Below are 22524 nucleotides of genomic sequence, written 5' to 3' on the forward strand. Positions count from 1 at the left end.
TGTTAACATGATCCCGAAGGAGAAATTATTAATTGCGTTTTGTGCCCGGCCAGATTAATATGACACTAAGACGAACATTTATCGGAACAGAGCTGTATAAACAAAAAGCCTGTAGCAAAATTTGTGAGATTTGCACCGCTTTGACTTTTCACAGCAAGCTTCATCCCACTGTTGGCAAAGACCGTACGTAGAGTTCGTATTTACGTCAGTGGCTGCAGGTGGTGGACACGAGCTAGTAAACAGTAAAACAAGAGAAGAGTCCCACTCCCTGCTGTTCCCTGCGTGTCCGGTGTGAACATCACCGGCTGATTGCGAGTTGTTGAACTCACCACATGCGGTCAATGTGAATACAGCTTAACGCTACGTTCACACCGGCCTTGGAAAGCAACCACTTTTAATGAAAAGTCTATAGACTTTTCGGGCATTACATAGCAAACCATTGAACGAGCACTGAAAGTGAAACTGTCTAGACCAATCACTGACTCAGATTTGGTAGAGACATATGGATGGTGCCCATTTTCATTGACTTAAATGCCAACTGTTTGAAAATTGATCACAAGGGAGAAATTAATAATTGCTGTTTGTATTTTCTACAACAAAGCTTTTTATTTATCGGAACAGAGTTGCAAAAGAAAAAGCCTGGATTGAGATTCACGAGATTTGCACTGCTTTGACATTTCACACCAAGTACATGCACTAGTGTCGGTAACGACACTCCAGTGTGGATGTAGGTTCTTGAACGCGTGTCTAATGCCGTTGTGTACTTAGCTTCAAGGTTGGCGTCCGACGTGGCTAACAGTGTTTCCTGCAGACGCCATAGCCAAAGTGCTCGATTTCTGTCCGTCCAATCAAACGAGAGTTGGTGTTTGAAGTTGGTGGCCCTCACTTCACACAGTCTTTGCAAGTCACTGTCAAAACTACCCCTCTCCACCCATTCACTTCACTTGCTTGGCACACCACTAAAGAGGACATCCAACCAAACCCACGCGACTTTTGCTCAAACAAGGAGGAACAGTGGCTAAATGTTGGCGAGCTCTCCGTTGACATTTTTGAGGGCATTTTCCTTTTCTCTTTCTGTCTATGAAGTCGGTAGCCACGAACAAATGTAGCGGCATTTCCAAACAAATGGCAGCTAAATGAGGCCCCTAGGGCGCTGCGCCGCTAATTATCGGCCCCCTTTTTTTCAGAGCCATTATGATTGTCCTAACCGTTCCAAAAACACCTCTCTCGTTCTTGTTCATTTGCATTTGAATTGCAGCTCAGCCGTACAAAAACAAACATAAATCAAAAAAAAAAAAAGAAGAGAGGGTAAAAAAAAAAAAAATGTGCCGGATTCTGGCCGAGCAATTAGCAAGTGTCAGTCAATGTGAAGTTAAAAAAATAAAAATACTAAATTAAAAATATTGTCTAGAAAACACGCTCCTTGCTATTTTACGCACGCGCGCAGAAATGACACATTCTATACGGTTTATATACGTTTCGTTTTTCTATTTCATCACTTCCTTTCTGCTGAAAACTCATCAAGCTTAAGTGCTCCTCGGCAGCAGCCAATCAGGGTGCAGCAGGCCTAGGGTTGCCGTGGTGATATGCAGGGACATTTAGAGGACTCCGATAAACTCTGCCATTTAAAAGGTTATGACAATTAACGCAGCTCTCCGCAAATTACCACTGCCAGACCTTTACCCACGGACGTCTCTCTCCCTCTTATCACATCGCGCCCAGCCTCGCTCAGTCTCCCTGTCTCCTCCTTCCCATCTCGCCATATGCCCTCCATTCCTACTGCTTCTCCCTCCCCCTTTTGTCCACCCCCTTTTCAGCCAGCGGCGCTTTTATTATCCCGTTAATTAACAGACTTCTTCACCTAATATTCAAATGCTGACCAATTAATGACATTGAACTTTAGGTGCCCCACCCACATCCCTTGCAAACCCCCTCCCACCACAACCACCACCACCACCATCACCAGTCACGATAATGTCTCCTCGCTTGCCTTTCTTTCTCTCATTTCCTCTGTTTCGCCCCTTCTGCTTCCCCGCCATCACCAAGGTGAACTCCCATTTCCGTGTGACTGAAGGCGCAAACGTGAGGAGGCGGCTGAGGCAGCAAAGTCAGTTTACAGGGAGGGGGTAATAAAGCCGGGGGTTGGGGACAGGCTGCAGAATGGCACGATGGCCTTTTAATTAACCTGGTGTGATTAAATGTGGGGGTGGGGGTGGTGGAGGTGCGCGGGAAGCGGCCTGCTGATGCAGCCAGTTGGTGGGAGAGGTGGCAGACAGGAAATAGTACAAAAAAAACACAATAAGTTATGAACGTTATTAGATCGTGACGATAGTTTCTCATAAGATGGATAAAACCTGAAAAATTTTAATCAAAAATTAAAAAAACTAGTAAATTCTTATTAATTCTACTTTAATAAGTGGGTTTATTGGGACCCTGCCTTTGCCCAACAATTGCCAGGGTTACGCTCCCGCAGCCCGTAAAGGGATCAAACGGGTTCAGAACATAGATGTGTTTATTGTGTAATATGTTTGTGTAATTTAAAGTCCAGAGCAAGTTGTGAGCAACCCCGCCCCCCTTTCCCTCCCCGTTCCCTCCCAGCTTATAGGTCTGCTCCTGATTCACATCAATTTGAATAAATAAATGCTCAGAAATGCAAATGTAAGCTTGATTTTCCAAATATACGTCCTTCATCATCACAAAAATGTCACACAAAAAACCACCATTTTTCCTACAACAGCCCAGCAGATAAAAACTGGCATTCCTTCTTTTATTGGCCGTCTAACAGTCGGCAGCTAATCTAATGAGACGGTTTTCTGGCATTCTGAGCGTGACCTGTCAGGCAAAAACATCCTTTTCTTGTCAACAAACAAACTGAAAAATATGTGCTTAAGTTCACAGCTAAGCAGCCTCTAACCCTGGTGAATCAGCGTTCATGCACGCTGGTCTCTGTACAGTGAGCGTGTCTCCTCCAATCTGCTGAGAGTTCATCTCTGCCAAAGCAGCAGTCCCCAGAGCCCACTCTAAGACAGGAAGAGGAAATAGGAAAAGTCAATAGAGCAATTGGGATCAGTTTCACACAGGAGACCAGATAGATAGTTTTAGTATGGGAAGTGAATCTTACAAGGATCGACTTCCTCTTTTATTCTTTTTTTTTTTTCAAAGAGCGGCAGTCAAATCCTGACATGGACACCGCTCACACACATGCGGATCGTGTTATATCCAGTTCAAGCACAACTAAAACAAGGCCATAATCTGTATAATGTTATTACTCCATAAACACCACTTTAACACAGTGCTTTCTCAATGAAAATTAAATGCTGTGTCCTCCATGGAGAGGCAGATCAAATCCAGAAACATGCTCTCACGGTGTTATGAGTTTAAGTCTGGCAGTTGGCCAGCGTTGTATTCCAGGTCTTTTCTGTCTGAAGTCTGCTGCATATCATCCTGTGAAGCAAGCATGGCAAAGAAGATCTCTGGATTCTTTAAATTACTGCCCCTCTCTATTTCTGCTTTTATAAGGTAGGATGTGTAAACAGTAATGGGATATTATGCACTGCTTCTGCCATGGGGTTACCATAGTTACAACATCTGTGTAATTTAATCTCTTTCAATCTATATTAAAAGTGTTCCCGGCTGAATTTGAATTAAAATTATGACGTTTTTAGCCTAAATAAAAAAAATTGTCATGTTTTAGGATAGTTTCTGCAGATTGGCAGAAGTTTATTAGAAATTTGTGTCTGAGTTTTAGGCGTAACTGTTGGCGCGAAGCAACCCCACCCCCCTTCCCCTTCACATCTAGCCATCTACAAGTGAATGCATCAGAGCGGAGAAGAGAGCTTGCTGCCCTCCCCAGCATATTTTCTACAATTAGTAATTTTTTCCAATTGCATTTGTTCATCTGTTCCAGATTTGCAATATTTTGGGTAAAGAAATATTCAGAAATGTTATTTTAAGCCTGATTTTCTTAATAAATGTTCTCCATCATGAGAAAAATGCCACAAAACATGTAAAAAATACCAAAAACATCCTTTTCATCGGCGTGGATGCAAAAATGTAGATCCCTGCTAAGGTTAGTGACAAAATGACGAGCTTAAATTCAAATAATAAGCTTCCGAAAACAGAAGTCTTAATGTTATAATCAACGTTCAATCAGTTTAAAAATATCTGCTAATCTCACACGTGGTATCCGGATTCCTCTATTTATCCTTTTCGTGAAAGTCTTCCCTCCTGCGAGGCTTCATTTATTTCTTTTTTTCTTTTTTTCGAGAGTCTCAGAAATGTGCTTTTAGACTGCTCCGCTCCTCGCAATCAGATGAGGTCACAGCGGTGCAATAAACTCAAAGAAAGGCAGCATTTTCTCTTCGATTTGTTACAAAACTGGCTAATAGCGGTCGGTTACAGAGCAAATTCTGTGTCAAAGGGAACTGGACTGGTTCCATCAGCTGGAGGATGTCCTCTGGCTGGGGTTAATGGGAGTGTAGTACATACGGGGGGGTGGGAGTAGAAGGAACTTGCTGAGAGAGGCGGAAGAGCAAAAATAAAGAACTTTTCAGCTTGGATTTCTGAGAGTAATGCGGGGTCAAAAAACAGGGGTCAAAAAAACCCACAACTGCATGGTAATCTGCTGTGCACTGGCAAGCGTGTGCGCATGTAATCCGCCTCCATCATGTGGCACACATCATGTCTCATTTCAGCCCAGAATCACAGACAAAAGGTCGCTGTTTGACCTTTTCACAGCTCTTGATTAGTGTACACACAGACGCACGCAGAGGAAAACCTGACAGAGGCGAACGCACAGCAATCTAAAAAGGTAACGGCTCAAATCAAAGGCTGTTTTTTGGGATGATCTTTGCCACTTTTACTTTGTGAGTTCATGTTTTCATGCAGGATCTAAAAAAAAAGAAGAAAAAAAATCAAACAGCGGGAACACGTTTCTTTGTTATTCCAATGAAGTCCAATGAATTTATTCCACGTCTCTAAATTCCTCTCACACTAAATCAATGGACAATTAACTCTGTCTTAATGTCACTGCACAAGCTTGTTTTTGTCATGTGTTAAATGTCATGGGTTTTGAAAGATCAATAATAGGAATTTTTAGTAATTATTTCTAAATTTGCATGAAGAATTGGACCTAAACCCTCCATAAAGATCCAAACATTGTGAGTTTTACACATTGGATTCATGAGGCCAACTAATGTAAACATATTGGTTGATGATTTTATACATAGTCTGCCTTTTACAGCACAGAATGTGCCATAGCTGTAAGTCACAGAGAGGATTTCTTGATTGCGGGTAAAAAGCCGTGTGGAGTCCTCTACGCCGCTTTTCATGCACACTGATTGAAACAGTCTCCATTAGTGCAGAGTGCATGCATTACAGCGGGAGACATTAAGAAAGCAGCTCCTCGGTCTACGGCTGGGTTGGCCTGGCAACCAATCAAGGTGAAGCGAAGGCTTCGGCCAATCAGAGGGTTTTGCAAAAGCTATACCTGTTATACAAATGTCAGCATGGGCCAAATGCCTCCACATCATCTGCGATGATGAAAGCACACCATTACTGTCACAAAGCGTCGGCGCAGCCATAGATCTCCGCCTCTCCTTGTTAGGGTGAATAATGTCGCCTGTGTAGGTCAGCGCGCTAAAAGAAGAAAGTCCTCTTTAGAGAAACCAAAGCTTGTGTGTTAATACTGAAGGAGTCCTTTACTGACCTACACATCTAGGCTGATTAAAAAAAAAAAAGATGTTCATTTAAAAGATGTTTGGATTTCAACTGTATAAGTCATGCAGATTTGTTAAAAGTCTTTTTTAATGTTCATGTGTTGTTAAGCAGGCAAACCCAAAACCTTTTTCTGCATGCAGGTGGATATTAAATCTTTCTTAGATTGAATGCCTATCATCTATGACGTTAAAAAAACGCTGATTTCTGGTTATTATCCTTTAGTAAAGCCATCAAACTAACTATTAAAAATAGATATGGTGCTTGTATCAGGAATGCAGTAATTACCTCAAGATAGAATCCAACCTTTACTACAAATACACACTTTAACGATGAATGAATATTTGGATTTGTCCTTCACACCTATTCAGTTATGAACTATGAAGCCATTACACAAACACAATGCAGCCTGTAAACAGTTGTGACAAGACTTCTGCACTCTTTAAGCTTCACAATCTTTCACAGATAAACTAAAGTGTTTCCTGTTAAGTTTCAAATGTTAATGTTGTTTTAGCTCATTGGATTCCTTCTGCTGGCATAGATTCGTCGTTGTGGTGCAACCATCGACTGTAAATGAGAACTGGACAGAGTGAGTGTGACGTCAACTTCCGGCTCCAATGAAATAAAGTCAATTTAGTTGTGTTTACTGATGTCGAAGCGACTTAGAGATGTACACGGCGCTCTGTCAAAATGTTTTTTTACAAGTTGCAAACAAGGTCGGGTTTTATTGTGTGTGTGTGTCAGACTTGTTTTTCCATGTTTTTAACAAAGTTGGAAGTTAGCGTAGTCACAATAATATTTGTTTTAGCGGTATCAGGCGGTTTTATTATGTGTTGCAAACAACTTTGGGAGTTGTTGTGAATACGTTGGCGCGGCCTACGCTTTTAGCGTGGCTAACGTGTAGCACGTCACTAACAAGTTCTAGAGATACAGAGAACGCAGATAATCCAGTCTGACTCTTTTGTCTCAGTTCATGCGTCCTATAGATCGATGTGGCATCTAGTGCAAAAAGTAAAATAAAGAAGTAATAGCTGTTTATTTCTCTATAGAAGTCTACGGGATTTTGGCTTCTTGGAGCCAGTGGGTACTTCCTGTTCGGAACATCATGAGGGGAGGGCTCACCCAATCCAGTTCTCTTATACAGTAGAAGGATGCAACTACAATTTATTGACTTTATCCTTATTTTTAGCTAAATAAACTGCAGGACTTATTTCTCAATTGAAAACTCAGAGCATGCATAAATAAATTGTACACAGATGTAAGCAGAATTGGATTTTGAGTATTTTTAAATGTATTTTAAATGTATATTTTTATTTACATTTGACCCTTTTTGCTAAAAAAAACCCACTTTTGACTTAAAGATTTAGATCCTGTTGCCCTTTCTTTTTTTCCACAGGCTTATACATTAGGACTAGATATGCACTGATTGAGTCTGTATCGATCAGCCTAAACAAGGCTTTATCAAGTATGATACTGATCTCACATGCAGGCCTAAGGGAAACTTCTTCCCCATCTGACCACTCTGCTTAAATTCATCCAATCTTCTGTTTTCCATCTTGCTCTATCTGATCTGTTCTTTCCTGTCCAATTGTGCAGCAGACTCTTGTCCGATATGTGTTTTTGTTTTTTTACTTGTTCTGCACAGTAACGATCCAGCACGGGGCTGCAAGCCAGATTTACTCCAAGCAGGCTGATAGATCCTTCATGGCTGCAGGAGTGGATGGGAAACACATGGGTAGCTTTCACTCAGCTCAAAAACAACCACTTGAATCTCGGCCTCCCAGTGGAAATATTTGACAGAAAAGCACTCTGAAACTTGGCAGGATAAGTTCTTGATGTGTATCTGCAGCCTTTGTAGATGTGAAAATTGGGATTGCTCTGACTGCAGCAGCTGAAAATGTAGAGTAGAAATGCACAGAGATGGATCTGTCTGTTGCCATGAATTGCATTTAAGGCCTTTTTTTTTGTGTGCACATTTGGTAAACTCGTTTTGAGCTTGTTCAAAGTGCCCGAGGGGGGAAAATGCTTGTCTGTTCCCATGCAGGGATGTTCAGTGTGTGTGAGACGGCACCTGTTGCGGTGGAGCTCGAGGCTGCAGGTAGGTATTCTGGGTGGGGCCTGCAGGTGTCTGCTGAGGGGGGCTGAAGTATGGAGGGTTTCCTTGTTGTGGCCCTCCTTGCTGCTGCTGCTGCTGCTGACTGTAGCCCCCCATCGCCTGTTGGTTGTACGGCGGAACCTGCTGAAACAATTCCAGCGATTAAAGCAGAGATATGAAGGCAGAACGCAAAATTTTTATGCTACATTAACACCAGAGGCTGAAAACATGGGTTCAAGGGACCATTCCCCATGAAAAGTCTATGTAAACGCGCATTTTGGGCTATCGCTTTCATGCGTAGCTTCTCCCATTTTTAAGACCGTTTCGGTCTCTACGTACAAGATCAGTAGAACTTGGATCAATCAGGGGCTTGGATTTGAAGAATGGATCACGCCACTTATCATGCACTTAAATGCAAAACGTTTGAAAATTGATAATGAAGGAGAAACAAATTATCGCGGTCTGAACCCATATATCGGAAAAGAGCTGTGGAAAAACAAAGCCTGGAGCAAAATTTACTAGATTCGCACCGCTTCGCCATTTCGCACCAAACTTCATCCAACTGCGCTAGTATCGGGTACTGACAACACTATATGATAGAAGCGTGTTCAAGAATGCCCGTTTAGCGTGATCTTGACCCCAAATAACATGCCTGGTGTGAATGTAGCTTTGGGTAAATACGATTATTTTACATCAATCCCATAAAAGCCAGAGTTTCTACCCTTACAACTGTTTAAAATTCTAACAGAAAGCATCCCAATGGGGTCAGAAAGACTATCCCCATAAAATGTTTCCAGTTCCTCAGATTTCTCCACAGCTACAGCCTCTTCGTTTAGCTTGGAAAGGTCTCACACCCATCTCCCAGCAGTCCTCCGTCTAATGAACTCGCACGGCGAAACCTCCGACTAACTTTATGTCCTCTGGCTTGCCAAATGCACCCTTCTCTCCACATTACGCCTGTCTCGGTCAGCTCACAGATGGGATGATGTGTGCTGGATATTACTGCCGGCCCGTCCCAGGCCGTAACCTTAATGAGGGACACATGGGGGAGCATTCCACTAAAGTTCAGCTGAAAAAGTAACTCGCAAGGACAAAGCGAGAGGCGATGGTGCATTAGACGGATGCTGAAGGAGAGAGTCCAGATCAAGTTGGCACAAATACAACTGCAATCTTAATTCCTTCATTTTTATTTGTTATGACTATAGACAGGACCAGGTGCTCCTTTGTGCTGGGGGGGGAGGATTTCCCTACCGGGTCCGGGGTTTTCCCTTTCGTGCACTGACACACATACAGCCAAAGAAGAGATTCACACTTCGCTTTTTCTTTCTGTGCGTCCATAAACTCATTAAACCTGTAAAGATGCGACCATTTGAGAGGTTTTTTTTAAAGAGCCAAGCATTGTTTTACATCTTCCTTTGCAGAGAAACAGCCTCAAACTGAGGCATGAATCATACCTCCGATAACGATGCTCTGAGAACGTCAGACATGACGCAACGACTGCTCAACGCGCCGTTAAGAGTTGAGGCTTTGCTGTGACTGTAATGAGAGAAAACCCTTCACAGTGGGCACGGAGACGCTCAATTCTGATTTAAAATATAGCGAAATCTGATTTGGTTGCAGGAGTGAAGATGAATACATTTGAAGGCATTTCCAGGAGTACTTTTCCAGCGTTTCCCTAATGACGGCTGAAGCTTTTTGCCTCTGAATAGAGATGATTGGGCAGTGTTGGATACTTTTCACTTCAGTGGAAAATTTGATTAGTAAGGACAGGTTTTTGTGTGTGTCTGCATTGTGCTCAGAGTGTGAGTGTGTCATTAGGCCAACCAGAGACAGACAGGCAGGGTGAGATCTGTCTAGCTGGCGGAGAGGTTAATAGCATGGCCCTGCTCATGCCAGCAGCACCGCTGGATTCATTACTGGACCCACAGGCACACACACCAATGTATGCACACACACGCCTAACATCACATTTGATTGCGAAATCCTCAAATGAACGCAAGTTGTTCTGATTTAGCCGAGGAAGGGACAACAGCTCTGCTCCCTCCTGCTCAGGCGCGTCATTAAGACGCGAAAACGAAGCCACTCCAAGAAAACCGAAGCAACGCCATCCCAGTGATGAGTAATGACAGTCTGGTGCAACACAGCGGGTATCAATTGGAGAACGACTGCTCAGGGTTTGAAAGGAGTGGGGTCGCCATGGAGATCAAGAGCGAGTCAAAAGCATCTTTTCTTGGTGGCAGTTCAGACAGAGGTTAATAAGACGCCTTCTTCTAAACGTCCTAAAAGCTTTAATTATTGTAGGAAGCATTCATTCTGTGTTGCAGGTATGATGTTCTAAACAGAGGAAAGACTTAAAGGGTCTATATATAGAGAGAAAGAGTAAACTATATCCATATACGTGATAATATATTACCTTTGGCACACTAAAGAACCAATTCTTTATGAAATATAAGTCATATGCGCAGTTCATTTTCCTACCCTGAAGTAAGACGACTGGATCTCTGAGGCACCGCATTTCGCTCCTTGTGGGTGCCGCCCATTTCATGACGCCAACCTAAAGTCGGTCTCAGCAGCATGTCTGCATTTTGCCCACGAAAACAAAGATGGATGTGCATATTGTGCATAGAAAATGAAAGTGATTAGCTGATCCCTGCTAGCTCTGTGTTAGGATCCACTCATTTTTTGGGTTGTTTCTAGTGAGGAATTAATATTACAATACACTTACAAGCTCAAAAAGTTGATTTTGCACGATATAGGCCCTTTAACACACAAAAGTCAGACCTATTGTCTCGTTTTGCTCGCAGATTTTTGCGTATTATTCTTCAAAATCTACTTTATTTCTAAACCGCCTTTCCTATTACAGAACACCTCAAAGTGCTTTACAAAAAATAAAATAAAAAATGATAAAAAATAATAGTTATCATAAAAAAAGCTCCCCCACACAAAAAAACAAACAGGAAAAAAATGTCCATAAAGTCCCATTAAAAACATGAGGCTGTGTACTTAAAAGCTAAACTAAAAAGATGAGTTTTGAGTTTTTTCTTAAAAAAAATAGACAGGCTGGTCCACAGGTGAGGCCCACAGGGCTGAAATGGACCTTTGGGACCACCAGCTGACCTGCACCGGAGGACCTGAGAGCTCTGGGAGGGTCATAAACTACAAATAATTTTTATTTTAAAAAAAAGGAAGATCCAGTCCCACTTTTATATATTTATGAACTAATAATAGAATCGTAAAATTGATCCTAAAGCTGACTGGGAGCAAAAAGATTTTTGGACAAACTACAAGTTGTTGTTCGGCATATCCCTTTAGGGGTCGCCACAACAAATCAGCTTTCACTGTTCGTACAGGCGGTTTTACGCCCAGTTTTACGCCCAGGAAGGGCGTAAAACTGGGCGTAAAACCTCCTGCATAGGGGAAACCAGAATTGGGCCCCTTGAGGCTTTGAAAAGCTGCAGGTGTTTAATAGCAGTCCATAGGGCATTCCAATCATCTATTTTAGAGGTTTAAAAACGTATATTAATGTTTCAGCACTGATTCTGGAGAGAAAGAAATATTGCGAGATCAACAAGTATTTTGAAAGGTTTTCTTAGCGTCACAGCACAAAAGACTAAACCCTAATTTTTGCTATTTTCAGTATAAGTGGGCACATACATCTAGTGTTCCTTGGGGGTGTTAGCTTTTTTATAATGTTTTTTATAAAAACATTATGATTGGAATTATTATTACTGTAATAGATCCTCCGGATATCATGATTCATAATTTCTGCTGCTGAAAAAGAAAATAACTTTGGCGCAAAAAGAGCCATTTAGGCCATTTTTTTTTTAATGATCAAAGAGCCACAAAGTACCAAAAAAAAAACCATAAAAATTCATTATTTATGTTTTTGTGCCGATTAAGGTTTCCACTTATGAAACGTAGCTTTTAAAAAATTACAATAATTCATTATTATATTATTCTATATAACAATTTTAACTTCCTTTACTTTTGACAGAGGAAAATACAAGTTCCTCAAAAGAAGCGTCCTGAGTCAAATAAGATCTTCCTGCTGCAGCAGATTTAAATTATGACTTAATTAAATTATGGCTTTAGAGTGCTGTCAGCCTTTTTCTACAATTACTATCAAATATAAACATGACAACATTTGTATAGGACATGTTATCAAATATTTTAAGACTAACTCTCCCTCTGAGTAACTAGAAACTGTGATGCAGCAGGAGATAAGAAAAATAAACCACTAAGACAATATACTACAATCATTTTACTCAGTTATCAAATTTATTACTAATTTGACAAAGTTAATTTACTAAAACAAATTTAAATACCTACAAAACCCGTAGCTTATTTAAATTGTTAGCGTTTTTCTTCAAAGATGAAGGAGCCGCATGTGGCCCCAGAGCCTCAGGTTGCAGACCCCTTAACTTTAAATTTCTGTTAGATTCAATCCGATGGATTTAATAGTCACCTAAATGGCAAATATTGTCGATTGCAAAATAATGCACAACATAATGACAACAACGTAACCCTTTTAGATGTTTTTACAAGAAGCGAAATTCATTTCCAACCAGGCTTGTACTGGTTCCAAAAAAATATTTTTATTTTTCGTAGTTAAATAATCCACGTGTCATTTTAAAATCCCTCTTTGTTCAGTGCAGGTTATAGTTATGCCAGCTGCAGTCAGGTCAGGGAACAGGTTGCCTGTCTATTAAGCAGCCACAAAGAGATTTAGAGCCACTGCACTGGCAATTTCAACCCACTCATCAACTTAGCAGGCCTGTTTTTTTTTTTGACTGCAAAGGTGAGAATAAAAGCCACACAAAAGAGGGAGACCGTGCAGACTCCGCAGAGAACAGTTGAATCCTAACAAGGACCCTCTCGCTGCAGGAAAACAGCAACTACAAGGAGCTGTGAGCTACAACCATCAGCCAGGAAAACTAACAGAAAATAAAACCGACGTGTTAGAAGAAGGAGACAGAAATAATGGCAGCAAAGGCGGTGTGCAGACTGGAGGCCTAACAAGTAGTAACCTGTCAGAGTGGCTCTGGGAAGAAGAATGACTTATTCAAAGCTGCTTGTGTCTGATTGCAGGAGCAGACCGTATGAAAGAAACGTACCTGCTGAGCACACAGCAGCTCAATGAAACCTGATGCTCTTTGACTGAGAATATGCACGGTGATAAACAGACTTGATGTGCTTCTGGTTACACCAATAAAAATAACCGCTGGCAGGCGAAAATAAGACCATTTTCTGCCTTTCGCTTCCTCTCAGGTGTGTGAAAGCCAACTAAATAAGAGTGTTATTTATCCAGAGTGCCTTGGCAGGCGCGCAGTGTCATATAAATGTCTGTAATGAAATGACAACAGATATGAAGTGCTGTAGGGAGAAACCACACAGAACCGACATCCTGTGAAGCAAATAATTCACCATAAACTAGAGAAACAGTGGGATGAAAACAAAAGCCTTGGCGGCATATTAAAATATAAAGACACAAACAAAAACACTGAGAATAACTCAATCAAAAATCCATCAAAAGCAGGAGCTGCATGCAAAAAAAAAATGGCAATAACTTCCCGCTTTGCAAAACGTGGAGAAGAAATGGCTCCTTTCAGAGAGCCGGGGGGGGGGGGGGGGGGGGTGTCGTCGCAAATGAGCCGTTTAAACAAACTCCAGCCACTGCTTGTAATTCAATCCGGCCAATAAGCAACGGACAGGAGTCTTTATAATTCTGTCAGAGTTCTGATACGCCTGGCTGCTGACCGGGACCAAAGGTGGCCCCCGTTTGAGTGACAGATGGACTCAGCCAACCAGAGCGTTAAGCGGTGCCACCACCCAGCCTCCGAGCGCTCACACGTGCACTGACAGGCTTGACAGGCACACGCACATTACCCTCAGCACTGACGCGCAGCCTGCTGACAGTAATATCAGCTGAAACCCAGGAAAAATGGGAAACTCTTACTGAAGCTGCAAGTCCGAACACAGGAAAACATAAAAATAAACATGACAAGAGAGGTGAGGGAAGATGTTTAGAGAGACAGAGATGAAGAGATAGGTATAAGATGGGTGTATCACACCAAAACACTTGAAGGGGAAAGATAAGCGGTGTTGCAAAGGATAAAGACACATAAAGAAGTTTGTGCGAGGCGCAGAGATACGTGCAGGGGAAAGGGAGACACATACAGACTGTTGAAGTTGTTTTTTATATATGCATAAGGAAAAGCATATTCTGAAAGAGGGGGAAACATAAATCATTGCTAAAAATGCACGAAACACTGCATGCATGCTTTAAACACTCAGTGATGTCAGAGATGTCTATAAAATCCCTTGTTCTGTCTTGTGGAGTCCAGATGACCCCACCCTTACATTGACGTGTCATCCCTACCATGACAAAGGTGGAAAAAGGTGAAGGAGAAGAAAAGTGCCTTGGAGGCACGCTAATGTTGGGAGTGGGGTCACCTGGACCCCATAAGATAGCAAAAAGGATAGAGGAAAATGTGTTAAAACTTTTTGTTTTTATTATTATTAAGTTGGAGTTTAGTTAAAAAGTTGGAGTTAGTTTATATAAAACACATGGATTTAGATCTATTTAACTAGTAGCATATTTTCCGCACTATAGGGCGGACTTAAAAGCTTTAAATTTACCACATAAAAAAGACAATGCGCCATATAATCTGGAGTGATTTTAAGAGGTACATGGTAATCTGTCAAAATGTCAGTATGTATTTTTAAGTGATGAGGTGCAAACAAGTTTGGGCGTTATTGTAAAAACGCCAATGTGGCTGACGTGTAGCGTTGTTGGGTTGTGTTTTTTCATGTTACAAACAGGGTTGGGAGTTAGTGTAGTAATAGTAAAGTTTTTTTCACGAGTTGCAAACAAGTTTGAGCGTTATTGTGAATATGCTAATGTGGGTAACGTGTATTGGTGTCTGACTGTGTTACTAACAAGGTTGGGTGTTAGCGTAGTCACATTAACGTTTAAGTGTTATCAGCCTGTTTTGTAAGTATTGCAAACATGTTAAGGAGTTCAAAATATCTACTGACAGACAGATTTATCAATGACTTTTGTCTCGCTAAATGCGTCTTATAGTTCGATGAATCACAAATATGACACAAGTTCAAAAATAGACCATTCATTTCACGGTGCGTCTTACAATCCGGTGCCCCCAATAGTGCGGAAAATACAGTAGCCTACTTTAAATTACTTTTAAATTGGAAAACTCCTTCCAAATTCCAAAAACATTCTTCATTGATGATTCAAAACTGTCCCTAGGTGTGAATGTGAGAGCGAGCTGGGAAGGCTATACCCTGCTTTTGCACAACAGTAGTTGGGATAGGCTCCAGCAACCCCATGACCCTGGAAAGGATCAAGCAGGTTTGGAAGATAAATGGATAATTGGTCATGATTTAGAAACAAAGGGCAGCACTGGATTTGAACCAATAATCACATCACATTTTTCTATCTAAATGGAAAACAAATGCAAACTACTGTTTTCTTTTGTGTCACTTGTCATTGACTGTATTAGAGAACTGACGTCACCCACAGAAAATGGATTACTTCCTGTTCCAATCAAATGAAGTCAATCCAGCTGCCATTTTTAACGAAATGGGCGTTGCCATGTTGGGACCAGAAATCGTCAGTAAGCAGTGATTGATCCGAATTGGACTGAGTCGACATCTCTATGGCGACCACTCTGGCACACCCCTACCACTGAAAGCGAGGTCTGGAGAATCTCTTAACCAAATGTTTTGAACAATTGACGTGAGGCCACATGCTTTTTAATCAGGCATCTGTTTGGCCAGTTTATAATTACAATAACCCGCAATTAGCAGGAACATGATAAAAAGAATACATGAAACAAAGATGCAAAAAGGTTTTTTTCTCATAAATTTATGACTTTAGATCTCTTCATTTTATGTCTTTTTTTTTTGGTAGTCTAAAAACTCTGTCGTACTGTACCACTAAGAAAACATTAAAACAAACTTTTTTTTTCTATCCCAGATTAAGAAAAAAGCAACTTTTATTTCTTTTATTTCTTTAACTTTTTCTCTGTATAGCAAATGTGTGTATTGATCATGAACTTGTGGCGGTTTTAGATGTGTATTCTCCACCAAGTCATGTGTTCCAGCGGATTCTTTTTCAAATGCTAATCAGTCTCCCTCAAAAGACCTCAAACCTCATTCTGCAGCTCTGCATATCTACATGCAGTTCTCCAATTTGCAGGAGGCCTGCGAGTGAATACGTAAAAACGGGCCACATTAAAATAATCACATTTGTACACAGATTCTGAATGAAAAAGGGGATTTTTTTCCCTCCTACCTCCATCTACCGTATATTTCGGTTAAATCAGCACTTCTAGAAATGCAAAAGCTACCTTACAGCAGATTATCAAAGGGCATTTCAGTGAGGGAACATAACAGAGAAAAAAAGGTAAGACAGAAATGGCAGTGTTGACAGATGTGCCAGTCACAGGAATGAAAAGTGTACAGCTTTCAAAATAACTGACAACTGTGGCAGCTGGCTCACCTCTTTTTTCTTTTTTTTTCTATCCAAAGCTCCTTTAGTGCAAGCGTTTAAATAATCCAACAGGAACATTTTTCCGCTGACCTGACCCACTCGTTATTCTCTCACTGTCTTTCCGATCATCCCTCAAAGAAGGCCACCTTTTTTTTTTAAGAAAGGAAACTAAATCAAAAATAACTCCATAAAATTTGAATCACGTGTCGAAATATCAAACCAAATGTCATTGCACAAGTCAAACAAAATTAAAAAAATCATTTTTCCATAATAGAAAAAGATAATAAAAAACAACAACAGTAAAGAAATGCAGAGTGTAGACAATTAAAGCACGACAATTTTCTTGTTAATATCAATATCACATTTTGTGCATTAAATTGTTTTTCCAGCAATTATATGTATAATTTATTTGCCTGTTTGGTTTCATCCTCTGTTAGTGTTGCATTGTTTTTATGAGGCTCTAAAACCACTTAAACAACACTTATTTTGTAATAAATTATTACCAAGGGTCAGGGTTGTTTATGAAAACAGTCAACTGTAAATCTATGCTATAACTGGAGCTGTTTTGAGGATGTTTGCATAATTTGACTTTTCCAAATCTTGGGTTCCCTGCTTTGCTGCTTCATGTCACCTGGTTTCTGTTACTAAAGAGCACAGCTGCTTTCAGTTTTCAGCTGTTTATCTGGTCAGTTATCTTTGTTTCACATCTTTCTGATCCTTCCTTTTGAATCTTCTCACTTTGGGGTCATTTTATTTATGCATGTATGCATGTATTGATTGATGTTTTGGTCTTGTTTCAGGTTTGTTTGTTTTTTTAACTCAGGAATAGTTTGCATATTTTTCTCGCTGTCTCTGGTCTCCAGCGCTTTGCTGCCAGACAAGTGAACAAATATATTCTTGTTATTAACAATGAAATAGACAGTTTTGCAAATATGTATAATGTTTTAAACGTTTCTCTTTCTAAAATTTGTCTTACTACGCTCATGTGAGAAGGAAAAATACCATCTTTGTTCAAAACCTTCAGCGCTGGTGTACCGCAAGGGAGTATGTTCAGCTTAGCTTCTTTTATCTATTTTTAATACTTCTTTAATATTTTCAACTGCAAAGCTGCATTTTGAGATGCAATTTTACCTGTTTTTCATACTCTTTTGGTTATTAAACTATTATTTAAAATAAATAACAGTGCTAAATTTAAATTGGCCTAAATTTAAACTGACCTCACCTGAGCTAAACAGCGTGTATGTAAACTATGCAATGCCCATCTTAGTTTGTAGCTTCATTTGACAGTGTATATATATATATATATATATATATATATATATATATATATATATACACATATATGTATATATATCAGGAAACTCTACAGGCCGTGTCACACAGTCACCACGTACATTTTGTGCATATTGCATGGATTAAAGTTGGTCATTCATTCGTAAAAATATTAGTTTTTTGTTTTTTCGGTCTTATATGTGTGTTTGATATTAACAATTGTTTATTGTGCAAGTAACTTTGAATTTCTCTAAATTGAAAAATGTACAATAAAGTTTGTTGAAAAAAAAAGAAAAAAAAAAGAAAGTTGGTCATTCGTGATTATAGGTGGAAAAAGTGAGAAAAATTGTGGTCTTTACGTGAAATTTTGAAAAGAAGAGCACGTAAATCATCAACACAAAACAAGAACGGTGCGTGATTATAGTGCTGTTTATATGCAATTCATGAGTGATTTTTACTTCAATTAGGTAATTTTAAAGCGATACATGAGCCGTTTAAATTATATAAAAGTTATGCGTTGGTGGTACATGTGTGAAAAGTCCATTAGATATATATGGAAAGGTTGTGGAAAGCCACAAATTTGTGTATGAATCTCGCCAAAATCACGCACAATTGTGTAAGATTTACACAATAACATCTCTGCCCATCGACAAACGCAAGAGTTACGTATATCAAGCATGTTTTCCAAAAGACCGAAAGTTCATAAATAGAAAGTGAGCAAAATGTCCGTAGTGGCTGTGTGGCACGGTCTCAACAGGCAGGACTGCTAAATTGTGGAAAAAATTTGATATTTCTATAATCTTAATGTAGAAAATGCCAAACTCCTCTTTGTCCTTGGTCAGTTATTTGAAACTCATTGGTATGTAGTGATTATATCTCTAAATACCATAGCCCTACATACTTCTATTTATTTCATTTCATTGTTAGTTTCTAGTGTAGCTGGTCTGTTTTGTTTGCTGCATCCAAGTTGGCAATTTATAAACATTTAATTAAACTATTTTTTATGTTAATATAAGCAAAAGTCAGATAAGAGATCGCATACTAAGCGTGCTGCACCTGAGCTGTCATTTCTGTAGCACATAAAGTTTACTAGAGGTTATCATCCCACTCTGGAGTAAAATAAATCAGCCCGCTGCTCCAGCCTTTCTGTGGAGATAAAATCAGGCCGTTGTAGGAGAGAAAAAAAAAAAAAAAGGTGAGCTTCATCACGTGAAGGCTTGGAGGGAAGGATTAGCATCAGCGGGCTCATGGTTAAACATGAGGAGGGAAAGATGCATTATTTGCTCTCATCATCACTCTGGTATCTCTTCTTCAAGGTGATGCTCCTCCCTCCCTCCCTTACCCACGTCTTTCATCTCTCCCTCCGTTCCTCCATTCTCGCGCACGTGGAGGCTCTTAACGCTCAAGAATGCTCTGCTGTTCAAGGAGAGTAAGACAGAAGGACGGACACGAGTTTTGATACACAAGTCTGAAAGGTGACATGTTAACAGCCTGCATGAAGAAGGCCAAACTGAGCACTCAAAGCTCCCTTCAAACACTGAAGAAAAACTCTGCTGCACATCAAATTGCTGGTATTTTTCTTTTTTTTTTACTATCTTTTCTTCATAAAGCCCGCTAGATTTCATTTGCTACCTTTTTTTTATTCCCACATGAAAACTCAAGTCTGTCTATTCAACAATCGTGACTTATTGACCTGTTGATAACATCAAATCACAGGGAAGGCGAGTAAAAGCAGCAGATAGTGGAGACATCAACTGATACACAGAGACGTTTTTTTATTTATATATCTTTTTTTCCTTTTGATGCCTCTCTGACAGCTGCCAAACGATACTCTTTGCCCTGGAGTCTCTTTCCTCATTTTTTATCGCTCTAATTCTGTGTTTCGGTCTGCATCAGTTGATAAAAAAACAGTCCCAGCTTGCTACAAACGTTTTTATTGCAGGCTGATTGCAACTGGCAGCGGCTCTGTTGTTCCAGGCAGAGCCGTAATGGAGACATTTAGAGCGGCAGGACAGGTCAGGTTAATGCTCTCCGTAATGTCAGTGTGAACAGCCATTTATTTATTCTTTCTCTTCTTTTCTTTTTTTTTTTGAGAGACACTCTGGGCTCTGTGCCACCAACTCCAAATGTTTTCCCCTACTAAACTCTTGACCCCAATCTGGGGCCGAGCAAGACGGAGAAGAGAAGAGAGAAGCAGTCTGCAGGAAAAAAAAAAAAAGCAAATGTGAGTCAGCGAAGGGTCAAAAATGGGTTTGCATAAGGAGAAGAAGGATTTAGTGGTTAATACTGAGGGAGTTTTCTAAAGTGCATCAAAGACAGATAAACAGGGACATCTCATAAGGGCATCCAGCTCCAAATATAGGCAGTCTGACAGATGGCAAATAATCACAATTACACAGGAGAAAAAATGCTATATGATACATGTACACATCACAGCTAAACAGTCTGAAATCTCAAAGATCAATCATCTCTATTCACTGCGGCTCGGCTCATTTTTCACCTGACGGGCTCCAACTCGTGTAGGACTCATGTCGATTACATCCAAAGGGAGAGGGTTGGGGCTTTAACATTAAATACACTTTTCATCATCAGCGGTCACAGAAAGCTTGGGATATTATGTCTGGATTTCACATCTCACAGCGTAAAGCTGTCTGTCTGGAAAGTTGACGGGTAGAGGCGCCAGCAGAGACTATGGCTTTAAGCCCTTTTTTTTTCCTAGTACAGGTGAAGGAGTCCTGCTAATTGCAGGTTATGAGGCTTAATATAGCACAGTGATAATCTGTCAATGATAGTCTTATGAGGATAAACAATGCAGACACCACCAAGAAGGATAAATAGTGTTAAAAATGAGAACCCAAGTTAAGATTGTCATAAGTGACTATCTCCTGCTGAGCAATCAATACAACAAAGTAGTTTTGGTCAAGAGAGATTTTTTTTCCTCCAATATTCTGAAAACTCTGGCAGGCAAACTCTGATCCGTCTGAAATTCAATGCCCGAGTTCACTTGCAAATGAATCCTGGTGCGGTTCAACACCAATTGACAATGCAACAGCCCAAAAAGAAATAAGTATGTGGCTTAGGAGTCATGCCCTTGGCACGCTTTACAGTCCTCATTTCAGGGAGGACCCTGCCAAAACGTGCAGCTGTTTAAGACTTTCAATTGGTTTGGTCTGAGTACAGTGGAAGGGCAAAGAAAAACAAAGCAAAGTTCTAAAAAGTTTAGACATTTTCCATCTAAACAGGTAAGAAGTTTCTGTGCTATCCCATACCAAATACTCACTTTTATAGCCTTAGTCACACGCAACCTTGTGAGGGGTTTTTGGGTTATCGATCCCCTGAAGGAGATTACAAGTGTGTCTTCTAGTTTCCTTAAGGCTCGTACGGCAACTTTAAAGGACATCATGAAAATGGAACATGTGATTGTTGTGTGGTAAGTGTATCATGAAGTATTTTTAAAGATAACGTAAATTACATACTCTTATTACATGCGTGTGGTGCTGCCGTATGGCTCCCTTATACCACATTCTAGTCGTTAGTGAGGTACTGGTCCCTTACTGACCGCATGCAAATGCTGCACGCACGGGGTATGCAGGTGATAAGGAAGTGCATGTAGGATGCCCACAAAAACTACTCTGATTGTACAATTTCCTAATTTCCAACAGTCAGGCTGTGTGTAAGGATCCTGCATTTATCACACGAAAAGCCCTAATAGGTTGCTTGCACAGTGCATAGGATTTAGCTGGGTTAAAAACATTTGGAAAATCCATTTGCTTACCTTTACTGACCCGTAACTGTTATATAAGTATTTACTACAATCTGTCAACCACAGCATGCCTGTAGAAAAATATGCCCAACATTTTACCCTATGGGCTTACCGAGCGTTCTACGACCTTGCTATTTTGTGCGGGCCACCTGCATACCTATTACAAGTTCATCCACAGACAGGGTGAATCTATCCATAAGGACAGTCGTCACTAAGGCTTTACAGTAATACAACGTCAAAACACACACATAAATTCTATAGAAACGTACTGCCATGTGAAAGCAGTCTCATAAATGTCTGGAACAATTCGAGGTGTGTTTCTGAGATAGATTTTACTGAAGGTTCTTAATGTTCTAGAAATGTCCCATAAGTGTAAATCTATATTCACTCGATCCACACCTCAATCTTACTGAGAGCCACAAATGTACATTTCCAATAAGTCACGAAATCGGGTATTGGTTTAGTTTTCTATTATCTTAATGCACAACTTGGGAAACAGTACATTGAGACGAGCTTGTAGGTAAAAGTATCCCCAGCTGTTCTCCACATGATAGAGTTAACTCCAGGTCAGTCTGGTGCAGGAATTGTATCATACATATATAGTAACATTACAGACTTTGGGTTTGGATAGATGTTTAAACAAGTACCTGTATTCTTGGAAATGTTTGGATGTATTAGGTCATTGACAAGAGGCTACAATCAGACCCAATAACAGCAAATGATTAATTGAAAAGCCTGCATTTTTAAACACAACATGTATGATGAAAGGCAGGTATGCAGTTTTAGCCAACAGAAGAAAAAAACGTGTTTATGTCTCTGTATTTAGTTCCAATTTTCAAACACGGCTGTTGCTACAAGAAAATTAGCAGGCATTCTACACTCAAAGACTGTTTAAGTTTATAGCTTTAAACAAACAAATGTAATTATGGTTCCCTCGTCTGGACGAATGTGAGCATCCCACCGTGGTTGAAACTGAGCAACCCATTAATCCGAACTGTCTCTGCCGTCTCTGATCTGTTTTTCAGATGCTGATAATGCCTCACTTTGCTTCCCTCCTCCGTTAGGCAGTACAAATGAGGAGACACAGAGACGGACTTGACCTGTGGAAAAAAAAAACCTGTTTCTAATCTGGATGAAAACTGATATGTATCCTCGGTGAGCCAATTA

General features: G+C 40.3%; 1 protein-coding gene across 5 annotated transcripts in view; it reads right to left on the bottom strand.

Moving 5' to 3' along the window:
* The window catches only part of LOC101156929 (AT-rich interactive domain-containing protein 1B), a 217969-nt gene that overhangs the window by 153342 nt on the left and 42103 nt on the right, over positions 1-22524 (bottom strand). For 3 of the 5 annotated variants that reach the window (XM_023952010.1, XM_023952011.1, XM_023952008.1), the window contains exon 3: positions 7787-7954. The exons of 1 other annotated variant lie outside the window; for it this stretch is intronic. In XM_023952010.1, the coding sequence (XP_023807778.1) occupies positions 7787-7954 (168 nt within the window). The remainder of the gene's footprint in view (positions 1-7786; positions 7955-22524) is intronic. One more of the 5 variants, XM_023952009.1, reaches the window with a different exon arrangement.

Source organism: Oryzias latipes, chromosome 22, assembly GCF_002234675.1.
Source record: "Oryzias latipes chromosome 22, ASM223467v1".
In the NCBI taxonomy this organism is placed as follows: Eukaryota; Metazoa; Chordata; class Actinopteri; order Beloniformes; family Adrianichthyidae; genus Oryzias; species Oryzias latipes.